Genomic DNA, 21,459 nt, shown 5'->3' with positions numbered 1-21,459 from the left:
CGGCAGAACACTGACTCCTCGATCCCAATGCGGGATTTGCTTCTAGGCTACGACAATTGTGTCGCAACCAGTGCGTATCAAATGCCTTTTCAGTAGAGCACATTTCACCAGTCACCAGAATAACAGGCGGGGAATAGCGCGTCTCTCGAGAGGAGCTCAACATCTTACGCATGGAGGCCAATACGTGGGGCCTTCTTCAGGTTGATCCCGTGAGTGAATGCATCCTGCTGCTGGTTCCTGACTCAAGGCGACTGCAGTGCCTGCAAAACCAAACCAGAACTACACGTCCATCCCCGGCGCACATTACTTGCCAAGAATCCCTACACACACGTCAACACTACACAAGCAATCATGAATTCAGCAGTGCTCCTCACAGAACTTGTCGTAGTACGAGAATGGTTTCATGAAACTGCCCCACGAGTGCAACATCCAGAAGCCATCACAGGATATTGGAAGTTTATGAAACATATATTGTGCAGGCTCTACGCACAGACCCAGGAATCAATCAGAGAGGGTCTGGTAAAAGAATTGAATCCTGATGCCATGAACAGGGTTGATGGTTCAACGTTGACCATTAGCAGCCGATGACACCGTGAGCCTAATAATAACCTATCAAAGCACTGAGTAACACATAATCATTTGCAGAAATCTGAGAAAATACACAAGTGCTCTATTCATTTGTTCGTGCTAGCAGATTGGATGAGGCAGTATAATAAGTACATCAACCGTGGAGTGCCGTAAGTATCCGCGGTTCCCTATTTTTTCAGTAGCGAGTTATTAGCTGACCATCATCCTCGACCGGACAAGTTCATTGCTAGAAACCTTTGCAACTGGACGCAAGGATGGAAACTTCGATCCCGAATTATCAGAGTAAGCCGAACAACGTGCATTTGACATTCTCTAACAAAGCAGCAGGTACCCTACGACATTTCTTCGCCCACCTAATCCACGAGCGAGTTCTCTTTGCCCTCCTCCACAAGCACCATTCGTCCACCGTCCACCGCTCACCATCGTGCTAATGGCCGGAGAAAGTCCAAGAGCCGCAGCCAAAGCAATACCTCCTCTGGTCCTCTTACGCCCCCATCGAATTCATCAAGACGAACCACAGACTCCTTTGTCAGGCGTGGGTCGCCATTGCGCAATTTCAAGATCAGCTCAATTCAAGTACGTCGCAACTGTTACCCATGAGGCTTCCACGTTGTGAACATGCGCTGCAGTGGATATCAAAGAACTCAAACTTCTCGGTGGGGTGGCTTCGTCACGCGCAACTGCCTTTTCAAACAGAATCACCCGTCACCTCGGTGGCGCACCGAAACCCTCATACATTATCATATATCCAGACTTCCTACACACAGAATGAATTCAAAACTTAACATCCCTTGTGATTCATTTATCTGAGACTTTCAACCTTTCTTGCTATACAGAGGTAATATTCGCGTATAACTGACGGTCTTCTCTCTCATCTTTGCTCAGACCAAGCAAGGTACGCGGGACGAGGAAAAAAATGTACGACGCCAGCAGGATTTGAACCTGCGCTCGGAAACCGAAACAGATTTCTAATCTGTCGCCATAACCACTCGGCCATAGCGCCTTAACATTATCAGTTTGCTTGCATACACGAGCACACTCGTAAATGGGATGTAAAGAGCTCAATTGCTGGTAAACGCAGGCCGGATGAAATCACTCACCACCAGCATGCACAAATCCACGCACGTCATACTGATTGATTGAGAATGATTCCCAGGCGTCATGTACTCGCGTTACCAAAAAGATATCGATCGTTTTGGGTGCATGTACTTGCTCTATTCTACACGAGTAGCAGCATGGAGTTGTGCATGAATGGCAAACAGCTTACTCACCGAAGGGCTCATCCCAACTAGTAGTTTTCCGATAACTTCTCCATTGCCTAGCATTCCACCAAGCTCGAAGGATGCCCACATGACCAATGATAATTTGTGTCACGCATCGAATATTCTACAAAAAGAGAATGAATCGTCAAATTGCGTTTGAAAGTCTACGTGGGATTTTACAGGAACATGGTCTCGCCACGCGCTACAGATTCGCCTGATGATAGGACTTTGACGGTTAATTTCCAAGCGTCTCCTGGGGTCTACATTAAGGGATATGTAAATGGCAGCGGGCATGCGCTCAGAAGGGACTAAATTCGTTATTTCTTGCCGTTGATGACTGTAGAGGAGTGTAGGTAGAGCGAGATACAACAAAAACTAGGTGATATGGAATGACCAACCTTCAAGTGTGATAGATTGGCATTTCCAGCTACCGGTCATGATGGTGCGATGAAGGAAAATAACAATAATCGAGCATAGGTTGGGTGGCGGACAGAACGAGTGGCAGGAGAAGATGGGAGTAAGGACATGGGGACTATGAGCGAAGTTCAAGTGATCGGAAGTGTCGGCATGATAGATACTAACATGATTGCACTATTAAGCGCTAAGGATCAACTAGTGCTGAACAGAGAGCTTGTACTGCAGAAGTGGGCATGGCCAATCCCACTCGATCGACAGCGAAAGTGACGCACCAAGGTTGTGGGTCCGGACATGCAAGTCTCAGAGCGTCTTGTGAGCCTTGCTGCTGTCACGAGTCACTCGATAGCCTCAGGTTACATATAGCCCAAGGTTGTAGAACCCAGTGTATCGTATGGTGCAAATAATATTGCAAACTGCTGAAAACGATACAGACGATGCATTCTGGCAGTACCTACGAGTTGGGCCCGTGCCGTCAGTGAATGTTCGAATAACAGTACTTGATGTACTTTGTGAAAACGGCTCACATACTATACTTAGACAGAACCTCGACGTATAACCTGAGCTTGCAGGACTTTGAGTGCCAGTGGATTCTGTGAGAAACTCAGAAGGAATACCGTGCAGCTGGTTTGTCATAAACGCGTCGCGCGCACCATTATTCCCACGGCGACTCACGCGTGTTTTGACGCGACTGTACGGCTCAAAGTCACATCACTGACTGTCATGACAGATGCATTTGTAGCTACTGGACTGCTCGGGCCCGGGCCATCGGCCTCGTTGCTGGGCTCCTCATTCACCACAGATGGGCTCTCCTCCGTCTTCTTGTCTAATGGCCTTTTGGGCGGATTGTGTACCGCCCCAACTCCGAATCGTGCACAATCAGAAGAACGAGCGCAGGAGCTTAAAGGCATAGATGAGCCACAGAGTTCACGCAACACCGTGTCCTCATTCTCCAGATCATTTATTCCTACGCACATACGTGCTCCGCTTCGTGCTACGACATATGACGGGAATGCAATACATATAAGGCGAAAGCCGTACGTAGGCACAACACAGAAGGCAAGATACGAATGCATTCCTTTCCTTTTCTATGCTCATCGTGTTCAGACTTCTTCTGCTCCAACACGATTAAGCAACCTATTAGATGTCCCTATACACAGACTTAGGGATGAGCTATCGGCTGCTACGACTTCGAAGTTGTCCTTTTCGTATGTCTCTTTGGATTCCATTTGGAACACGACCTCATATGTTTTGGCAGGAAAAATACCATCAGAGCGTCTGAGTCGCACAAGCCCTCAAGTCCAGTGCCAGAGGATACGCTCTGGGTTGATCGATATCGCCCTCGAAAATTCACAGAACTATTGGGTAATGAGCGTGTTGCTCGTGAAACAATGGCTTGGGTAAAGCAATGGGACTGGTGTGTATTCGGTAAGAAGAAGGGCAAGAAAAGGCTGCGGGAAGATGATGAGAACTATAACCCTGACGATGAATACCACCGGCCACGAGAAAAAGTAATAGTTCATATAATGCAACAAAATGGGCACATTTGTTTATTCGTGACCTTTAACAGCTACTGCTAATATCCGGTCCCCCTGGGCTTGGTAAGACGACATTAGCTCATGTTGTCGCGAAGCAGGCCGGGTATGAAGTAATGGAGATAAACGCAAGGTCTGCTTCTCCAACAGAATTTTTGGTCTAATGCTCACTCCGCACAGTGATGCGCGTTCTGCACAGGTCATCGACGACCGAATACGACCGGCGCTGGAATCAGGGTCTGCAGTCGGGAGTGTAAAACCTGTGTTGGTCATTATCGACGAGATAGATGGGGCTACTGGAGGCGGGGATAACGTATGTATTATGAATAATGATCCTGACTGTGGTCACTGATGAAATTTAGGCAAGTGGATTTGTGAGCAAGTTGGTTTCACTCACCTTTGACAAGCCAAAGAACAAACGTAAATCTTCCACCGGCAATGATGACACTCTCTCAGTTCTGGCAGGGAAGAAGAGCGACCAGAAAGACAAGCGTCCGCTCCTTCGCCCAATAATATGCATCTGTAATGATCAAAATGCGAATGCACTTGCCAAACTCCGTCCTCACGCCCAGCAAATTCGGTATACGAGACTTGCCGATAGTCATATTGTCAGGCGTCTCCGCGAGATTTGCGAGTTGGAGGGGTTGCGTGCTGATACCAGGGCTCTGAGTACCTTGGTCGGCGTGGCCAAAGGCGATCTTAGAGGCTGTCTCAATACTCTGCAGGTGTGTACTTAATGTGCACACCACACTTATAACATTCTCAATCTTCATAGTTCATTAAGTCTCGCAATGATGAGGTGACCGAACCTCTCATTCGCCGTGCTACAGTGGGCATGAAGGAGGGGGACACTACCGCGACTTCTGTAATCAATGAGATATTTGCACCCTTATCCCGAAAACGTGTCAAGGAGCTTGGCATGGGCGAAGAAGAAGAGGCACGTTATGTGAACCGCCTAAGTCATACAATTGAAGGATTAAACAATCCTGCAAGTATAGCAAATGGTCAGTGCAACATCTACGACATTCATTCCATTTTTTACCCGAGTATAGGCTGTTTTGCGCATTATACCAATTGTCGCCGACACGACGCAAACTTGAACCACTACGAGAAGGCTGGCGAGTGGTTGACGACCTTCGACTCCTTTTCATCGGTCATGTATACAGACGGGGACTTCGCGCTGCATACATACTTGTCATATTTCCTGGTTCCTTTCCATCCGCTATTCCGAGAGCGAGGGGAAAAGCGGGTAGAACGAGATAGTTCGGACTGGGATGTAAGCGTTTACTTTTTGTGTGGTTGCAAGATATTTACTCCTAGTAGAACTTGCAGCTGACGCGAGCAAACGAAGAAATTTATAAATCGTTAGCAAACGGTATCCGCTCAACTGGTCGGACTGCAGGGGCCAACAGACACCTCGTCACAGGTCAAGTCTTGCAACTCGAATTTGCGCCATTTATCAATCGTATAATTTCCCCTCCTTTGCGACCGGTGAGTGGATCTTGCCACACTTGCTTGTCATCTCAAAATGTATATTTCTCAGGTCAACAGTCAAGTGATAAAGCCACAGGAAAGAGCCTTGCTCTCGCGTTTGGTGGAGATTATGGTGTCTTTTGAACTTCGCTTTGTGCAAGAGAAGGCTGAGGATGGCCAAAATGTGTATAGGCTTGACCCGTGAGTTCTGCACGATGCCTCCCCCTGCCCACTGATATAATTTGTTCCGCGCAGTCCGATTGACGTTTTTGTTACCTACGACGGCAAGCGCGCCGAAGATATCGCGGTCTCTCGGTATGCTGTACGACAGTTGGTCGCCATTGAGGTTTGTAACTTTCGCATGAATATGAAATTACCTTTCTAACTCGATCCAAGATTGACGCCGCACTCGTCGCAAAGCAAGCAGACGCAGTGGAGAAAGGAAAGGAACAAGCAAAAACCAACTTCTTCAAAACGTTTGTCTATCTGTTCATTTGGGGTCTGCATCGCTCACTTGACCATTAGATCAAGGAAGGATGTCACGGCATATGTCAACGAAGCAGAGCCCATGGAAGTCATAGAAAGCAACGATGAACTGCGCCGCATGGATGCCTCATCTGAGCGAGGCCCTGAAAACAAACGAGCACGCACTTCCGAGAAAGTGGACATTGCAGACAAGGTTAGGATAGATCTGTATTGTGTAGATCATCTGCTGAATTCGTCAACTAGCCGCCTGTGGACTTCTTTGGAAGGCCGATCGCTATGAAGAAAGATTCAAGGAGGTCACTGACGTCGAAAAAGGTAGTCCCTGATTTTCGCATTGCATATAAGCATCTGGAAGGAAACTCGGCGGCTGTCCGTCGGCCGACGAAGGTTTCATCGTTTCTTTGATCAAACCCGTAGTTGTTATACCAGATAGGATCATCGCACACAGGAGACCTTTATTTTGTACAAGTAATATATCATAACATCCCCCAAAACCCAAAAATGACAGCAAACACTGAAGTACCAAACAATACAGGGGTGGACAAGCAAGTTATAGAGAACATGAAAATTATTATATAACCTGCCACTGAGGAAGAACCGGAAATCCGAGGAGAAGTTTCTGGGAGGAATCAAGCATAACTGTCAAGGCAACACCTACAGAACATAGCGGAAGTCGCGGTTTTGTTTGTCCGTGAGATCAAGGAAGGCTTTGTCCACCTTCCTCTCCGCACCCGATTCGTCTAGTATGTACACCGCATCATGCCTGTCGGGGGTTTCTTGTTCTCGTTTCCTGTTCTCACTGGCGAACATGAAACGAAGAACCACCAACGCGATACCGGCAGCAAAATTGCATGATGTGATCACAGCCCATGGAATGTGGTTCCTACATCAAATTCAACGTGAGCCGCCATGATCGGTGGTGCCTGATAATAACGAGTTCGTTACGCACCTGGGTTGATATTGTACCTTCCACATAAACTGACTGACGGCATTGCCAACCGCATACGAGCACAGGACGATGCCATTGGTGGTAATTCCTGTGCAGACATTATTGAGCCTGTGACTAAATGGGGTAAAAATAAATGATCCATACGTTTCGTGTGTCCGGATGTTATCGAACTAACCCAACCAAGGAAGATAGGAAATGGTGCAATCGCAAAGACTGGACAATGAGATGAAAAGGTCCGTCAGTGCTTTGCGCCTCGAGGCGCTTCTCGAATGAAATTATGGAACGTACTTGAAATCCAGTATGAGAATAGTAAACCTATTTTGTTAGAGAACGGAAGTGTGCTAACTAGTATCGAGCCAAGTATCCCAGGAATGTACATTAGTACACCAGCATATGACCTGCCGATGGATGGTTGTGAAACAAGAACCGTGACTCCCAGCCAAATGGTGAGAACTACATCATAGGGAGAGGTGAAAAAGGTATCGTACAACACAAGGAGAGACGCACTTTCGACTGCACCATCAACACAGCCAAGAAGAGTTGTCTGGATACCATTGAACCCGAATTGTGAGATAATCAATTGGCGTTGATTAGTGAGCTGATATGCATCCGTATTTAGTATATGAACTCGAATTATTGAACAACTTCTTACAGAGTTCACGATGTTTCTGACAAAACGCGTGAATGCTTAGATACGCGTATATATGATGGTTCAAAGACGTACGCAGACCCTGCAAAGAATGCCATTAACCATGTCTTTGGGTCCTTGACAGTTTCGAGGAACCTGCCGAAAAGAGAATGACGTGATGCGTCGCGAACAAGGATATTAAAACTCACTGTTCTTTCTTGAAACGTTTGTTCTCTACGCCACTTTGATTCACTTGAATTCTACGAATCGCCGCAACTCTCTCTTCTGGAGTTAAGAACCATGCGGTTGTGGGCGAATCAGGGAAGAAAAACCTTATCGAATCGAAAGGGATGAATGAGAAATCTGCATGATCATCATGATTTGTACACACCAGAAGAGCACAGAGGTGATCAATGTAATGGTTCCAGTGATAATCATGAGCCTTGTGCGATCAGTAAGGTAATGCCCCTGCATCATGTAAGATCGTGTGACTCACCATTGCCAGGGCATGAAGGCTGTATGCGTGTGAAGGAGACCAAAACTGATGAACCCCAAAATAATCACAGCAAAACCGTTCATCAAAACTGAGAAAAAATGTGAGAGAGAATGAAGAAATGAATCAGATCTTACACCAATAACCGACACGCCTCGTTTGCTCGGCATGAGTATAGAACATGGATGTGACAATCATGAAGCCGGGGGTAATAGCACCTTCGCACATCCCCAGCAAGAAGCGCACCGCAAACAATGATCCGAAAGATTTGCAAGCAGCATGACATAGCAGGACCACGGCCCACAAAAAAATATTGATGCTGAATGCCCATCAGAGTAAGGAACGTGTTGGATGCGAATGACTCTTAGCGCACCTCATCCATTTTCCAACAGGGAAGCGCTGCAACGCCAAGTTCTGAGGGTATTGAAAAACGAGGTAGCTCAGATAAAATATTGTGCCAAGCCAGTTGTACTGATTTGCAGTTAGATGTGCACCATCCCTGACATAGCGAGAGGTTAGTGCATGCAAACATGACAACATGTGGCCAACACGCACATTATGCCCAGCACCGCTGCCTCTCCCAGAGTGGTTTTATCCATGAACGTGATTCTACAGAGACCGTTAAAAAGAACATAGCAATTGGTGATAGGACGCTCACAAGTACATGACTGTCAATGCGCCTTGGTCAAGCGAACAGCTTCGAGGATCTCAAAGACTTACTGCACATGAGTGGTATAACATGCCAATCAATCTTGGCCCTATGAGAACAACCCATGAATGGAAGGTCTAGGTGATACTGGCGATAAAACAACATACCTCAGCCGAGAGGCCTCCTGTGGAGTTAGGGAACTGTCTGTCTCAGCAATCAGCTGAGCACCGACGTCGACGTCGCAGCCGTGTACGGTACTAGAAGCATGTACATGGGCCTCTTTTTTGTGGGAATTGTCGCTGGCTGAGTCCATGCTTACTGGCTGATTGGGAACAACGAAAGAAGGGGGTGAGCCTACACTTTATAAGTTGTAGGCTCTGCCGCGCCTTTACGGCATTTTTGATGAGTGAAGCGTGGGCGCTGATCCAGTTGAGGAGATCACGTAGTAAGGCGATTAAAGTGACTAACTTAGTTAGTGAAGCCGGCGGAGGGTATCATCCGTTGACATCGGCAGCTTGGACATGTCGGGTTTCAAGCTCGGTTTGAGAATAGAATTATGAAAAGAACTCGAAGACAGGAAGATGCTTGACTTGACCAAACAATCCCATTGAAAACTTTGAGTTTGGTTCAAAAACTAACGAAATTAATTAGCAAGCTCACCGCAGGCTGCTTTGCTTCTTTGCCCTTCACTTCCATCCGTCGCAATCAGAACCTTCCGCGAATACGTCGTCGCCGCGTGTGTTGGAGAACAACGCAGATTGATCTGAGCTCACGAAGCTGCGAAGGAGACCGCATTCGATCTCATTCCGTCAGAATCTTGAATTTTACCGATATTTACTATTTTCTGTGTTGAGACATCACTTAGCGGTCTATGATGTCTGATTCACATTCTGATGGAACGCAGCCTGACATGAAACAGTGGGTTCTTGAGCCGGAGACAGAGTATAGGTTCGAGCTCGACCCTGATACCTCCCTCGCAATCAAGGTACGTTGGTACACAACCACGAGGCAAATTCATCCCAGGCAGCCCCACACCTTCTGAACCCACTCCTCAGCTGGCTCATGGACAGGCCGAGGTCTTCGGTGCTGAACTCGCAGAAGGCAAAACATATCTTTTCGGGACCGAATGCAGGGCCGCAGTTTTCACCTGGCAAGGTTGTACCTTGGAGATAAGTGCTACACCTTCCGTCGTTACTCACAACTTGTGTTGCTGATCTATTTCGTTCAGTACATTACAGGCCGCCCTTCCACCGAATATGTATCCGAGGAAACCCCTATGGCGGCATATGCGAATGTGCACATTGCGTTCGAGCAGATGCGTGTCAGAGCACTCCGTGTCGTGCATGGATCTCCCGCTTCAGATGATGATGCCAATGCCAATGCAGAGCCACCAAGAGTCCTTGTTCTCGGTCCTGAGAACTCGGGAAAGACAACAGTATGCAAAATTCTGACAAATTATACTGTTAGAGCAGGGCAGAACTGGTCCCCTGTGTTGGTAAACGTCGATCCGAGTGAGGTGAGCATGCGGGAGGCGGATCTATCTTTATTGTGCTGAATCACCAGTCAGGGTGGTTGGGCAGTTCCTGGAGCAATCTCGGCCGCTCCAATTCGCAGCCCTATAGCTACAGCATCACCCGCCAATCCTCTTGGCTCTGCTGCTACATCAGCTCCTACTGCCCTCTCTTCGAATGCGTTGATACCGCTAAGCTATTGGTATGGGCATTCAGAAACCAAACGGAACCCAGTTCTACTAGACCGACTTATCCGAAATCTGGGAGAAAATATCAGACAAAGGGATGATGATGACCCGGAGGGTGCGGAGAATTAGCTTCTGTTTCAAGCGCACGACAATCAATGATTCGTGGATCCTTAGCTCGCGTGTCGGGTTTAATTGTCGACACTCCATCGTCTTTTGCATCGAGTTCTGGCAGTGCGCCAGACAACAGGCACACGCTCATAAAAGCATGTGTCGATGCTTTCAGAAGTGCGATTTGTTGAATGCATTGGTACTTTATCTGACTCCATGGTAGTCAATGTAATTCTCGTGGTCGGACACGAAAAATTGACCGTTGAAATGCAACGGCTGTTTGGCAATCGGTTTACAGTGGTCAAGATACCGAAGTCAGGAGGAGTATGTGCTCTTATCGATCCTATTCGATTTGTGCCTCACAACACCCGACCAGGTCGTTGAATTGGACCATGGTTATCGGGAACGCGTGCATAAGTATCAGTTGCACACTTACATGTATGGCCAAAAAATAGATCCACCCCCTGGCATAACCTCCGCAATTGTTGGAGGCGAAGCGGTGGCAGACCTCGTCCTTTCGCCATCCTCATGTGTCATCAAGTTTGGAGATTTGACAATCTATCGCATCGGTGCTGGTAGGCAATGTTTCTGCACACATCAACACGTGGCTGATCTTCGAGACTGCTCGCCGTAGAGAACATGGCTCCTTCTTCCGCATTGCCTATTGGTGCTGCACGCATGTTGTCGGAGATGCAGCCCGTGCTTGTTGATCCTGCATCCAGCAGCTCGGGCCTACTTAATTCCATCCTCGCCTTGCTTGCACCCTTCAACCCGGATGAGTCCGAGCGCTATGACGAAGAAATTTTGGACCTGACTGTGGTCGGTTTCCTCGTTGTGTACGTCTTCTTGCACTTCATTGCGTAGTTCTTTCTTTCTTTTGTAATTGCTATAGCATTCTTTGCTCACTCTTACCTTGTTCATTCAGTACCAGCATCGATGCTCCCAACCGGAAAATGACGATACTCGCGCCTAACCAAGGATCACTCGTCGGTAAAACAGCCCTTGTGGGCTCCTTTGATTGGCAGGAATAGAGTTCAACAAAGAAAATTTTATGGGATCATCCCTCGAGGATTCTTGTACCTGGAGTCCTTGACCAGACAAATGACTGAGTGAACTCAAGGCTTCGGCACGTCTAAGATGCCCTAGATCTGTGAGGGAGTTGGCAAGGCACAGCTTTTACTCCATCACTTCAGCGCAATTGTACTTAACATAGTTCCTTCCGGCACGATAAAGAGTTGAACGATGAATATGGTTTCTCACAATCTCTATAGTTCTAATTTCAGGCTAGAGGATTGCGAGTACAAGGCTTGACGACCTACTCAAACATCAGTTACTAGATGCTTTGCTAGTAGTAACTGAGCTTCACCCGCTTTTCTCATGACAAAAGGTGACTTCACTTCAAATTCGCAGATTGTTACACTAGCAACACGTAGTCGAACCTGAGGCCTGAGGCCTGAAGCTTGAAGCTTGAAGCAGCATCCAAAGTTCGAGGCGGACTTTGAAGACCCGAACCACTTTTGCCCTCGCTGTATTCTTCCCGTGTTTACTCGGTACCACCAAATGTTGAGCTCTCAACTGAAAGATGACGACTCCACCTAGCCAAGGATCGCTTGTCGGCAAGACAGTCATTCTAAGGTCATGGTGATTGGCAAAAATGGACAAGACTACCATACTCTGATGGTTTGTTTTACATAAGAGTCCAACGAAATGATGCGTACACAGTACACATTGTGGAGAGAAGAATTGAGTAATGAGAATGAATGAATAGGATGAAGGATGATATATCGATGATAATGCAATAGAGTCTGTCTGATCAAAGCCTGGACAAGTCCCGACCCCATACGCCACTGTGAATACAACCATCAACATCGGCATGAAAAAGAATGCAAAGCCCGTACCGAATGATCCAATCCATCATTAGAAGAAATCGTGTCCTGGCCGAAACCTGCTCGCTCCAGTAAATGCTCCGCCACGCATACATGGCAGCGAGGCCGCCCATGAATGACAGATTGCCCAAATCGAAGACTGCGGCATTGCCAATATACGCGAGACTGCCGAGATGAGTATAGCGAAATGTCTTGGATACAGCCTCGTCCAGGTCATGTATGCCGTTCGCCTCGAGGACTTCTCGTTTCTTCGCTAACTGATTTAGCTTCTTGCCAAGATATTTTCCTTGCTGAGAAGCCACTTGAGCAGTCTAGATCAGGACAGTACCAAAGTCAGCGCAATCGTAATATGACGCTGAGCACATACGGCAGGAAGTGCTGTTATATTATTTCCAATTTCTTCCAACAGTTTACACAGTTCATTTAAAGAAAGACTGTTGTCTGCATCTGAGTCGTACAAATCGAACAAAGTTCGGACCTAAGTGAAAGGATGGATTCAACAAGGCCTCCTTAAAACATGCACGAAAACTGACCTTCTGCAACTGCGACTCAGCCATCGGAATCCGGTGTTTGATCCTTGCAACTACTAGCCGTCAAAACAACGTTTTCCGAAGAAGCCCACCAACATACCCATAAAATCAAATTCTTCAAAGTCGATCTTGCCATCTTTGTTCTTGTCGGCCTCATCGACCAACTCCAGCAAGTGGCTCACGACGGACGTCTCAATCTATATGCAATGAAGTCCACGCCAAGCACCAGGAAACAGTATAAAATAGACGCACAGTTGCACAATCTCCAATTGCATACACATCGCCCAACGGTGCACCTTTTACACGAAGATGGGCATCGACTTCAATCGCTTTCTTGTGTACTTGATTGGGTAATAAGGCAGAGACACGACGAGTAAAGGGATTCATCGCAATGCCAGTAGACCACAGGACAAAATTTGTCGGGATCTCATGAGTAGTGATTGTCCCATCCGGAGCCCGCACAGTGTACACGACGTGATCAGGGTGGACGGCACTGACCCTAGCAGAAGTTACTAGGTCGACGCTATCACGACGGAACTTTTCCTGATGCAGTTGCTTGGTTAGAATACCTTAAAGCACTCTCAATAAGTCATCCATACCTCAGCATACTTTGAGATGGCTTCCGAATACTGCGCTCAAAGTGAGCTTCACACTTTAATTATTCTTAAGTGGTTTCACGCACCGTATTGAGAATGTGCTCGCGCGACTGGATTACATGAATCGAGACTTCTTCGCGGCATATCTTGGGGTACTATACAGCACGAGTCAGGCACAGATAAAGATAGAATGACTGAAAAATATACGTAGTTTACGATGTCTTCTTGACAGAAATCGTATATTTCCTGCATGAATCCATTTTTATCGTATATGGACGTATTTCAATAGAGATAGACGTACAGCTGCTGTCTCAACGCCCGTGGGGCCACCTCCGCAAACAACGAATGACAACAAACGCTTGCGTTCTTCAGGGGTTGTGATAGGAAGACTGGCCGTTTCGAAATTGTCTAAAAAGTCACAAATGAATGATAGAGGCGCCAATCGCGAAGGTCTTACCTAGGATTCGTCGTCGGATGGCTTGCGCATCCGATATGGTCTTGAGTTGGAAACAGTGTTTTAGACCCTGGATGCCGTGTGTACTGGAAGTTGACCCGCATGCAATGATTAGTTTATCATAGCTATAAATGGCCATTAATGACGTAAAGTAACATGAGGGTTTCGACAGTGGCGACTCACGGAAGATAAACATTTTTGGGATTACCAGTCGAGGTCAGCGTTTCAAGTTCCAGTAACCGCTCAGACATCACAAGGTCAACAGCCTTGGCGTCTACGAAGTGCCCGCGAAGACGCGCTACGATCTTGCGTAGGGGCTCAACCAAAGTACGAACTTGGACTGTACCGACCGCAGCCGCTATATATCATGAGCAGGTTCAGCTAAACTTGTAAAATGTCAATTTAGCACTTACAAGGTAAAAGCGGGGTAAATGTAGTGAAGGTTTCTGGCGACACGACGGTCACGTGCCAGTCACCAGGAGATAGTGTTTGCAAGACTGAAATAGCCTGGTAGAATGTCCATGTCAGCGATAGCACCGGTGCATGAAAGTTCACTAGTGTACCCCCCAGCCTCCTCCTACAATCACCAACTTCGGTTTATCCAAAAGTTTCTTTGCTTCATCATCCTCTACGTCATCCACGAGTGCTCTTACAATTGGGAGGTTCTTTGGCCCCCCCTGCTCGGGATGAAGTGCGAGAGGTAAGACCGGTACGCGGTGGACATCCTTGTTCGTATAAGTAAAAGCGTCATGAATGAATATCCCTGCGCCCAGTAACAGAATCCCAAATGTCGAAGAGAGGGCCGCAAGTCCGGTATATTTTGCTACCAGTAGAATACGACTAAGCAAACGCGACCTCGGAAGAGGCTCAGTTGGTATCTGTGGCCTTGAACTTGAAGGTTTTGGTGGTTCCAATGCATTTGTTGACAGTAGCCGACTCGGAAGATGTCTGGGAAGAGGTGGTCGTATTCCAATACCTAAGTGAACGAGCCTAGCCCTGCTTGGCTTACAGACCCGAGTGAGTTGGTACATTTTAGAGCGGGCGTCGCTCTCGAAATACCCACTAGGTCAGGACTCAGCCTGTGTAGGCAGGGGGGCACGAGAAAAAGCAGTGGTTCGAACCTGAGGTGACAATGAGAGGTAATTTAATTACATACAGCACTGTGGACATACTGAGTCATCCGAGTTATTCATAGCAAGCCTCCTATCACACACAACTGACCGACCATTGTCCTCAAACTTTCAAGCCTCAGGCCTCAACGTTCAACGCCGATGCATTCAAGTTAGAGCATGCTGTTGTTGCAGGTTTTGAACTCAGTCAACTGTACACCAGTTCTTTAGATTTACATAATCGCAAGATTCGCAACTTGAACGTTTCAACTTGAAGTTGTTCATTCGAACTTAAAATGGCCGCAACATATCCCATCGCTGTTCCCTCTTTGGCAGACATGTTCCCTGAACTCCCCCATATCCCCGTTGTAACACACTGTAAAATTGATGCAAGCAAAGCTGCTGGAGATCCCATTGATGAGGATGCTGCACACAGCGCAGAGCAGACGGTGCATGTACTGCAAGCCCTCAGGCGTAAGCTCAACACTTTAGTTCAAGCTTATGTGATGAACATTTGCATCTCTGTCAATTCAGGTGCCGTTCCGGAGCTCACCGATGCTCATATAGAAGGTGCAAAAAACCGCGCACATGTGCTGCGTGCAATTCGTAAGTGGACTCTCCCCTTGCTTCAGTGGTAACACATTGTTTATTAATCCCAATCTTAGATGCAACTGGAGCAGTTGTGGCGGGCGACATTACAGCTGCCTTGGATGACATCCGAAGAAACATGGACGACATGCAAAGGAATGTAGCTGATAATCGTACAACCTTGGAACAGATTCAAGCAATCGTGCAACGGAACCAGGCCATGCTCGCCAATATTCGACTGGCAAATCAAAACAACCTGGTACCTCGTGATCGAGACAACTATGCTCCACTTCAGAAAACTGTGAGTCACTCGGTTTCTATTTCTTTTCTCGATCTTAAAGTTTCTGCACATCATCATAGACAAGTGGACATGGTCATAATCTTGCAGTACAAGCGTCCCGGCAAGAGCATCTTAACCAGATCCCCCCCATTGCCACCATCCAGGTCGCTGAAGTAGGAACTTGCCCCCCTTCTGGAATCCTGTCATCAATGGGTATACAATGAGAAACATCTTCCAGTTGATCATCTTCTATAACGATATTTCGACATTCAACAGGCAGATAATGTGGAGGTCAGGAAGTACAAATTTCGTCGCTGGTTGTGTTCTGTAAGTCTTGTTGTTTACATGCAGTACTCAACTCATGATTTTCTTTGACGTACACAATGCTATTTAGTAAGTGGTCCTGTTTCATTTTGCATGTGACTTTCATTGTAGCTCGCTGCCTCACGTCATGCGTTGGATTGTTATCGTTGTCATTGTTGGTCATCGCATAGTAGAATTTTCTTGTCACATATGTCCGTATTCTCTCGTACTACTTTCGTCCCCCCGTCACTTACAATGACCTTCCTAGCATGTATTGCATTTCAAGTACAGTCGTCATCTTCAAACATCGAACGTGTTCGAATTCAGGCCTCGTATGAGTCTCAATTTCTAAGCAAAATCACAAACTCGAGCTGAACACTGCGCCCACTGCTCATTTACTACGACTCGCCGTAATCTTTATTTTAATAATGTGGACCTTCCTTCGACAGATCACATTCCCGTGTTGCAGGGTCCAGGCACTTACTCTAAGTTCGCGTGGAACCGCGAAGTATCGTAGTATGCTCTCGATACCGATAACTTTTGGTATCATCATGATGTCACGGACAAGACGGAACCTGACAACATTCTCGAAGCTGCCCTACCCGTCAATCTGATGAGCCTATCAATAGGGGCCGACATGCAATTTTTCGCATTTTAAACGTGAGCACGACTCCATGCTGATTACAGGAGTACTTAGAAGCCTAATTCAATCGTTTGACAAGATCACTTCGTCCATGCTGAATGTCAAATTCCAATCGGCTCTCTAAGTAGGGGCTGGCGATGATGGTCTGCGGTCTTGATGTCGACATACAGTTTTACCGTGTAGCACACCCGCTATATCGAAGTCAAAATTCCCCTTTTGTGCTGTCAGCAGGGGATCTGCGTTATTCGGTGGGCATGCAAGCCAGAGAGCAGCTTGGGCTAAGGATAGTTTGAAGCGCTTGGAGGGCCGTGCGGGCGCGTTGGAAATCCTTTGTAGGAGGGCATGGAGAATCCGAATGAGTCTGTTTGTTCCGACTCTTGAGAGAGGCGTGCACATGCGCTATGGAGATTACAGAGATTTGAAGGAGTTCTGTACTTTTGAAGTATCTGCGGAATGGGAAGCTTGGCAAGAACTTTCGCCGCCTTGAGTATTAAGCGCTTGTATGAGTGTGCAGGATGATGATATTTAGATTGCTGGAACTTACAACCGCGGGCATCACGGAATCGGGTAGGAGATGTTCTACTCGATAGATATCTTTGTGGCAAACTTGAAATCGTATCAAACCCGGATTTAGTTTTTACATCTTGCAGTCTTCTCTGACATGTGAGAAGCATATTGCATATCAAGGCATCGATTTCAGGATACCGAACGCCTCCCGGTTACACATCAAGCACGGATTTGGATTGCTACGGTAGGTTACAATGCGGGATATAAGTTGAGGGCAAATGATAATGACGAAGATGATAGTGTATGGAGAGCCAATGACAGAGAATAAACAATCATCCCTGATGCAACCCGGGGGATCTTCGTTAGCAGCGTCGGCTTCGAGACCGACAATAATTGAATAAAAGATTTGACTCCGCTTGAGAGCCCAGGAGATCTCAAACGGCAATGCGTTCCAACTCTTTGACGACTTCAGACATAGTTGGGCGATCATTAGGATCATGAGCCCACATCCGCTCGAGGAGGTCAATAATGTCTGGACACCATTGTTTCCGCAGGCCTGTAATAGACGGTCTAAATGTCTCGTCAGCGTGCGAGATAATTGGACTACAAGGAGACAACTCACCTCTGCCGTTTCGTTCCAACGATATCGTAAATGGCATGTTCATTCATTCCCTTAAAAAGACTTAGACGAGATAGGAAGAGAGTGGTAATATACTCACCTCCCAGGGGAACTTCTTGTTGGGTACGTGCCATTGGAACATTTCCCAGTACACCATGGCGCACGAAAAGACATCGACTTTGTGGTTGTATTTGGGATGCGCATGCCAAAGCTCGGGAGCTTGCCAGTTAACAGTGCCAACTAGACTGCGAACCATGGACCGCGTGGACTGCTTCACTTTGGCCAGACCAAAGTCTGCAATCTTAGCCGTGCCGCGAGAAGTAATGAGGATGTTGGACGATTTGCAGTCTCTGTGGATGACAGAAGGCTTGCGCATATGAAGGTATTCCATGCCACGCGCAACATCCAGCATGATGCTCAACTGTGAGGAGGATGCATAGGCAAGAAGAGAAAAGGAATAACAAGCGTACGTACAACTTTTTTCAGGGACGGAGCAGGAACATTGCGAATGTAGTCGAAGAGGTCGCCATTTGAGCAAAGTTCGCTTACTATCATGACGGGTGTCTCGCGCGTGTTCTCCGGTATGCTGACGCCAAGCTGTAGGGCACAGTGTAAATCGCGACTTCAACAGTCTCGACGGGGATGCTTACGAAGCGGACTATATTCGGATGATCAAAACCACCGAGAAGTTTGAGTTCTTTGATATCCACTACAGCGCATGTTCACAACGTGGAAGCCTCATGGATAACAATTGCGACGTACTTGAATTGAGCTGATCTCGAAATTCCGCAATGGCGACCCGTCTGCCCTTGAACTTGCCGATGAACACGTCCTTGAAGCCCCCACTTCCAATCTTCTCCAGTTTTGTGAGTTTGTCAGGCGGAATTTCTCGATCTTCTAAACCTAGGCTTTCAAGATCCAATTCTAGCTCTGGCTCTGGTTGACTCGTGTTCTCGCCTGACAAAGGAGTCCGTGGTTCGTCTTGATGAATTCGATGGGAGCGTAAGAGGACCGGAGGGGTATTGCTTTGGCTGCGGCTCTTGGCCTTTCTCCGGCCATTAGCACGATGGTGAGCGGTGGACGGTGGACGAATGGTGCCTGTGGAGGAGGGCGAAGAGAACTCGCTTGTTCGTTGATCTCGCCACTGAAGGAGCGACCGTGCGAGTTGAGGCTTCGTACCAGCAACATCCAGATCCCGAGTCTCGCACATCCGGACAAGGTTATCACGACGCATACGGAGAAGGGTCTTCTTGGTGGCCACAGCGAGATCGACTGTAAGACTTGTGTGAGTAACATGAAAAAGCAAGAAAAAACAAACTAACAGTCATCTCCATCTATAGCTTCATCAATCTCCTCGATCTCCTCTGCCTCCTCCTCAGCGTCGATGTCAATATCCTCAGCCTCTAGGTCAACTGACTCGTTGCCATCTTGCTCCTCGTCTTCATCAGGCGTATCCTCTTGGCACTCCTCCCCAACCACCTTCCCATTGCGGAGCTTCCGTGGAGTAGTTGTTGGCGGAGGTGACGTACTTTCCTCCACATATACATCATCATCTCCATCCACATCTCTGCTATCCTCTGACTGCTCTGACTGCTCGTCATCCATGCTCGAGCCATCCTCCTCCACGCCCTCTTCGACTTGTTCCTCATCGGCTTCTTCTTCATCATCACCTTCCCCTCCGTCGCTTGGGGGAGTATGTGTTTGTAGTCTGCGAGAACGAAGACGTCTTTTCGCGGGCGTCGCTCGACATCGCATGGGCGGCGGAGTAGGAGATGGAGATGAGATAAGTTCATCGACCTCTTCCTCATCCTCTAGAGTATTCTCTACCTCCTCCCCTCTCGAAGTCTGCCGTCTAGCCCTTCCCCGTTGCTTTGGCGTGTCAGATTCCTGATCATCGCTAACTCCACCACGTTTCTCCCGACTTCGCAGCCGACGAGGACTGGGTGAGCCCGATGCAATCTTCTCATCCAGCTCAGTGAGATCGGTGAGTTCGCTCTCCTCGCCCAATGCAGCAGATTCGGCGATCTTGACATCTTCGCTGAATTCGACTTGTTTGCCCTTGCCCTTGCTCCTAGTAGAGGCACGGGGAACGACAACCTCAGCGGATACTTTACGAGCACGCAATCTCGTAGCAGGAGGGGATGGGAGCTGATTGGAGGAACTTGGTGTGGGCGAAGATCGGCTGGATGTCGACCTAGTTGTCCGTCGTCTGAGTGAGATATTAGCACACCGAATTCAATTCGGAAAATTCAACTCACGTCAGGGCGGCAGTACCATTGGTCTTACATGCAACCGGTAGCTCATCGGGGCATGAGTGACTTGCGTTGATATGGCCAACGGATAAACTACGTGTTTTCAAGAAGCGCGAATTCGCCTGATTTGTAGCCAAGTGAACTGTAGCACGACGCCGCAGACCCGGGGGAACTCGATATCTGGTCCCAGCGTCCGTTTCCTCGCCGCCTGCTGCGTTTCCCTCGTCCGAGGAGCAGTCGCTCGCATCCCGCCCAGGAGATGAAGGAGGTAATGATACGATATCGTCTCGCGCTGCAATAATTGCTTCTGCGAGCTCCAGCTTTGTGAGGTTGTGCGCATCGTCCGATAGACCCGCTGCAGTGTACAACTGAAGAAGTTCGTCTTTTCGACGACGCTTGAGCTGGCCCAAAGATGCTTCATTTATCAGAAACTCATCCGCTGATAGTAGATAAAGAGATTAGTGCATCAAAGATCACAATGCACAAGTACTTACATGCTTCTTCATCGTAGTCAATCTCAGAAGCGTCAGACACATTCCAGCGACCAGGAACATCAACTTCCATATCACTAGGTTCTTCGCTGGATGAGTCCCGGATCGATGAGGCTTTGAGCTTCTTCAGTTTTGGAGCCCCACGCGCGGGCCGACAGCCAGACATGTTTTCATTAAGCGACGCGACGCGTTTCCTTTTTGAACCAATAGGAACGTCAAGATTTTGACTCACATCTCGAATGCTATTTTTCATCAAAAGATACTGACGGGATGGCAGCCGTCGCAAATTGGGCTGCAATGTAGCCAGTATGGGACGCGAATCAACAGTAGTGTCTGAAGATGATGGTGGGGACGCGCCCACCGTGTGGGAATTAGCCGAGGAACGCTGGAATCTATTCACGAAAGCAAGAGCGCGTTTGGCAGCGGAAGTGTGGCGGAGGGAGTACTGTCTACGCGCCAGATTATTGCTATTCGGAGGAAACGAGACTCTATGTGGTGAACGGCGTTGAACCATGTCCACGGCAACAATAACTGGTCCAGTCTATTGGATCGATTGTCACCAACCCTTTAGACGAGGTCGTTTAAAAGTGCGAATATCCAGTTTGTTGAAGTAATTAAGGTGCAAGTGCGAATGAGAATCGGTCAAAGGACCACTGGGTCGTTTCAGCCGTCGTCGTCGTCGTCGGTGTTGAAATCACTGGTTCTGACACAGTTTCAACCCCTGCCACAACGTCAATAAGACCAAACAACTGGTGGCGTGGGCTTATCTAACCAAACATAGCATTCGACTCAGGACAGATCCGTGCCAATGGGCAGTCCACCACATAGGCATGTCCTACTGGCACTCTGATGCGGCTCAGAATACGGGAGATTAATGTGATTAGACGGCATAGCGGACAGACAGTACCTAGGAGCCT

At 47.8% G+C, this 21,459-nt stretch overlaps 7 protein-coding genes and 1 non-coding gene across 8 annotated transcripts; 4 read left to right on the top strand and 4 right to left on the bottom strand.

The window, feature by feature from the left end:
* Positions 1-351: 351 nt before the first annotated feature.
* F5147DRAFT_649059 (uncharacterized protein) lies at positions 352-1,360 on the top strand (the record flags this gene model as incomplete). The annotated part of the gene is made up of 5 exons (XM_041433315.1): positions 352-552; positions 646-737; positions 808-870; positions 1,109-1,164; positions 1,218-1,360. 5 exons carry the CDS (start codon positions 352-354, stop codon positions 1,358-1,360), a joined length of 555 nt encoding a protein of 184 aa, XP_041297684.1.
* A 149-nt stretch (positions 1,361-1,509) lies between these two features.
* On the bottom strand, positions 1,510-1,591 carry F5147DRAFT_t26. Its single transcript has one exon. It is a non-coding gene; the product is annotated as a tRNA-Ser (tRNA).
* A 1,345-nt stretch (positions 1,592-2,936) lies between these two features.
* On the top strand, positions 2,937-6,333 carry F5147DRAFT_349705 (uncharacterized protein). The gene is made up of 14 exons (XM_041429332.1): positions 2,937-3,323; positions 3,372-3,472; positions 3,523-3,775; positions 3,835-3,932; positions 3,980-4,112; positions 4,162-4,524; positions 4,575-4,803; positions 4,852-5,075; positions 5,123-5,290; positions 5,343-5,473; positions 5,528-5,618; positions 5,669-5,748; positions 5,798-5,951; positions 6,002-6,333. The coding sequence occupies exons 1-14, from the start codon at positions 2,988-2,990 to the stop codon at positions 6,161-6,163; spliced, it is 2,523 nt and encodes an 840-aa protein (XP_041297683.1). The 5' UTR covers positions 2,937-2,987; the 3' UTR covers positions 6,164-6,333.
* Positions 5,995-8,790, bottom strand: F5147DRAFT_815218 (major facilitator superfamily domain-containing protein; the record flags this gene model as incomplete). Its single annotated transcript, XM_041443531.1, has 15 exons — positions 5,995-6,641; positions 6,708-6,795; positions 6,852-6,920; positions 6,996-7,160; positions 7,215-7,305; positions 7,360-7,375; positions 7,432-7,491; positions 7,545-7,667; positions 7,727-7,777; positions 7,832-7,919; positions 7,966-8,147; positions 8,202-8,327; positions 8,384-8,437; positions 8,545-8,586; positions 8,645-8,790. 15 exons carry the CDS (start codon positions 8,788-8,790, stop codon positions 6,413-6,415), a joined length of 1,530 nt encoding a protein of 509 aa, XP_041297682.1. The 3' UTR covers positions 5,995-6,412.
* Positions 8,791-9,113: 323 nt separating this feature from the next.
* On the top strand, positions 9,114-11,593 carry F5147DRAFT_673536 (Pre-mRNA cleavage complex II protein Clp1-domain-containing protein). Its single transcript, XM_041435742.1, has 9 exons — positions 9,114-9,462; positions 9,533-9,646; positions 9,709-9,993; positions 10,045-10,291; positions 10,351-10,461; positions 10,508-10,608; positions 10,661-10,859; positions 10,919-11,120; positions 11,210-11,593. The coding sequence occupies exons 1-9, from the start codon at positions 9,349-9,351 to the stop codon at positions 11,313-11,315; spliced, it is 1,479 nt and encodes a 492-aa protein (XP_041297681.1). The 5' UTR covers positions 9,114-9,348; the 3' UTR covers positions 11,316-11,593.
* A 295-nt stretch (positions 11,594-11,888) lies between these two features.
* F5147DRAFT_349555 (nucleotide-binding domain-containing protein) lies at positions 11,889-14,924 on the bottom strand. Its single transcript, XM_041429330.1, has 14 exons — positions 14,314-14,924; positions 14,164-14,257; positions 13,934-14,108; positions 13,754-13,875; positions 13,598-13,704; positions 13,504-13,542; positions 13,383-13,451; positions 13,300-13,329; positions 12,953-13,243; positions 12,801-12,897; positions 12,704-12,753; positions 12,538-12,648; positions 12,183-12,481; positions 11,889-12,131 (listed from the first exon to the last, which is right to left on the bottom strand). Exons 1-14 carry the CDS (start codon positions 14,779-14,781, stop codon positions 12,098-12,100), a joined length of 1,986 nt encoding a protein of 661 aa, XP_041297680.1. The 5' UTR covers positions 14,782-14,924; the 3' UTR covers positions 11,889-12,097.
* A 44-nt stretch (positions 14,925-14,968) lies between these two features.
* Positions 14,969-16,210, top strand: F5147DRAFT_349566 (uncharacterized protein). Its single transcript, XM_041429331.1, has 5 exons — positions 14,969-15,333; positions 15,394-15,465; positions 15,525-15,748; positions 15,808-16,054; positions 16,122-16,210. Exons 1-4 carry the CDS (start codon positions 15,156-15,158, stop codon positions 15,949-15,951), a joined length of 618 nt encoding a protein of 205 aa, XP_041297679.1. The 5' UTR covers positions 14,969-15,155; the 3' UTR covers positions 15,952-16,054; positions 16,122-16,210.
* A 1,131-nt stretch (positions 16,211-17,341) lies between these two features.
* F5147DRAFT_673515 (uncharacterized protein) lies at positions 17,342-21,347 on the bottom strand. The gene is made up of 10 exons (XM_041435741.1): positions 21,315-21,347; positions 20,546-21,263; positions 20,058-20,490; positions 19,122-20,008; positions 18,562-19,071; positions 18,450-18,508; positions 18,274-18,396; positions 17,900-18,220; positions 17,803-17,852; positions 17,342-17,750 (listed from the first exon to the last, which is right to left on the bottom strand). The coding sequence occupies exons 2-10, from the start codon at positions 21,054-21,056 to the stop codon at positions 17,615-17,617; spliced, it is 3,030 nt and encodes a 1,009-aa protein (XP_041297678.1). The 5' UTR covers positions 21,057-21,263; positions 21,315-21,347; the 3' UTR covers positions 17,342-17,614.
* Between the last annotated feature and the right edge of the window lie 112 nt (positions 21,348-21,459).

Source organism: Suillus discolor (genome assembly GCF_016758755.1).
Source record: "Suillus discolor strain FC423 chromosome Unknown F5147scaffold_6, whole genome shotgun sequence".
NCBI lineage: Eukaryota > Fungi > Basidiomycota > Agaricomycetes > Boletales > Suillaceae > Suillus > Suillus discolor.
The sequence above is the reverse complement of the archived record's forward strand: the minus strand, read 5'-3'. Positions and strand labels throughout refer to the sequence as shown.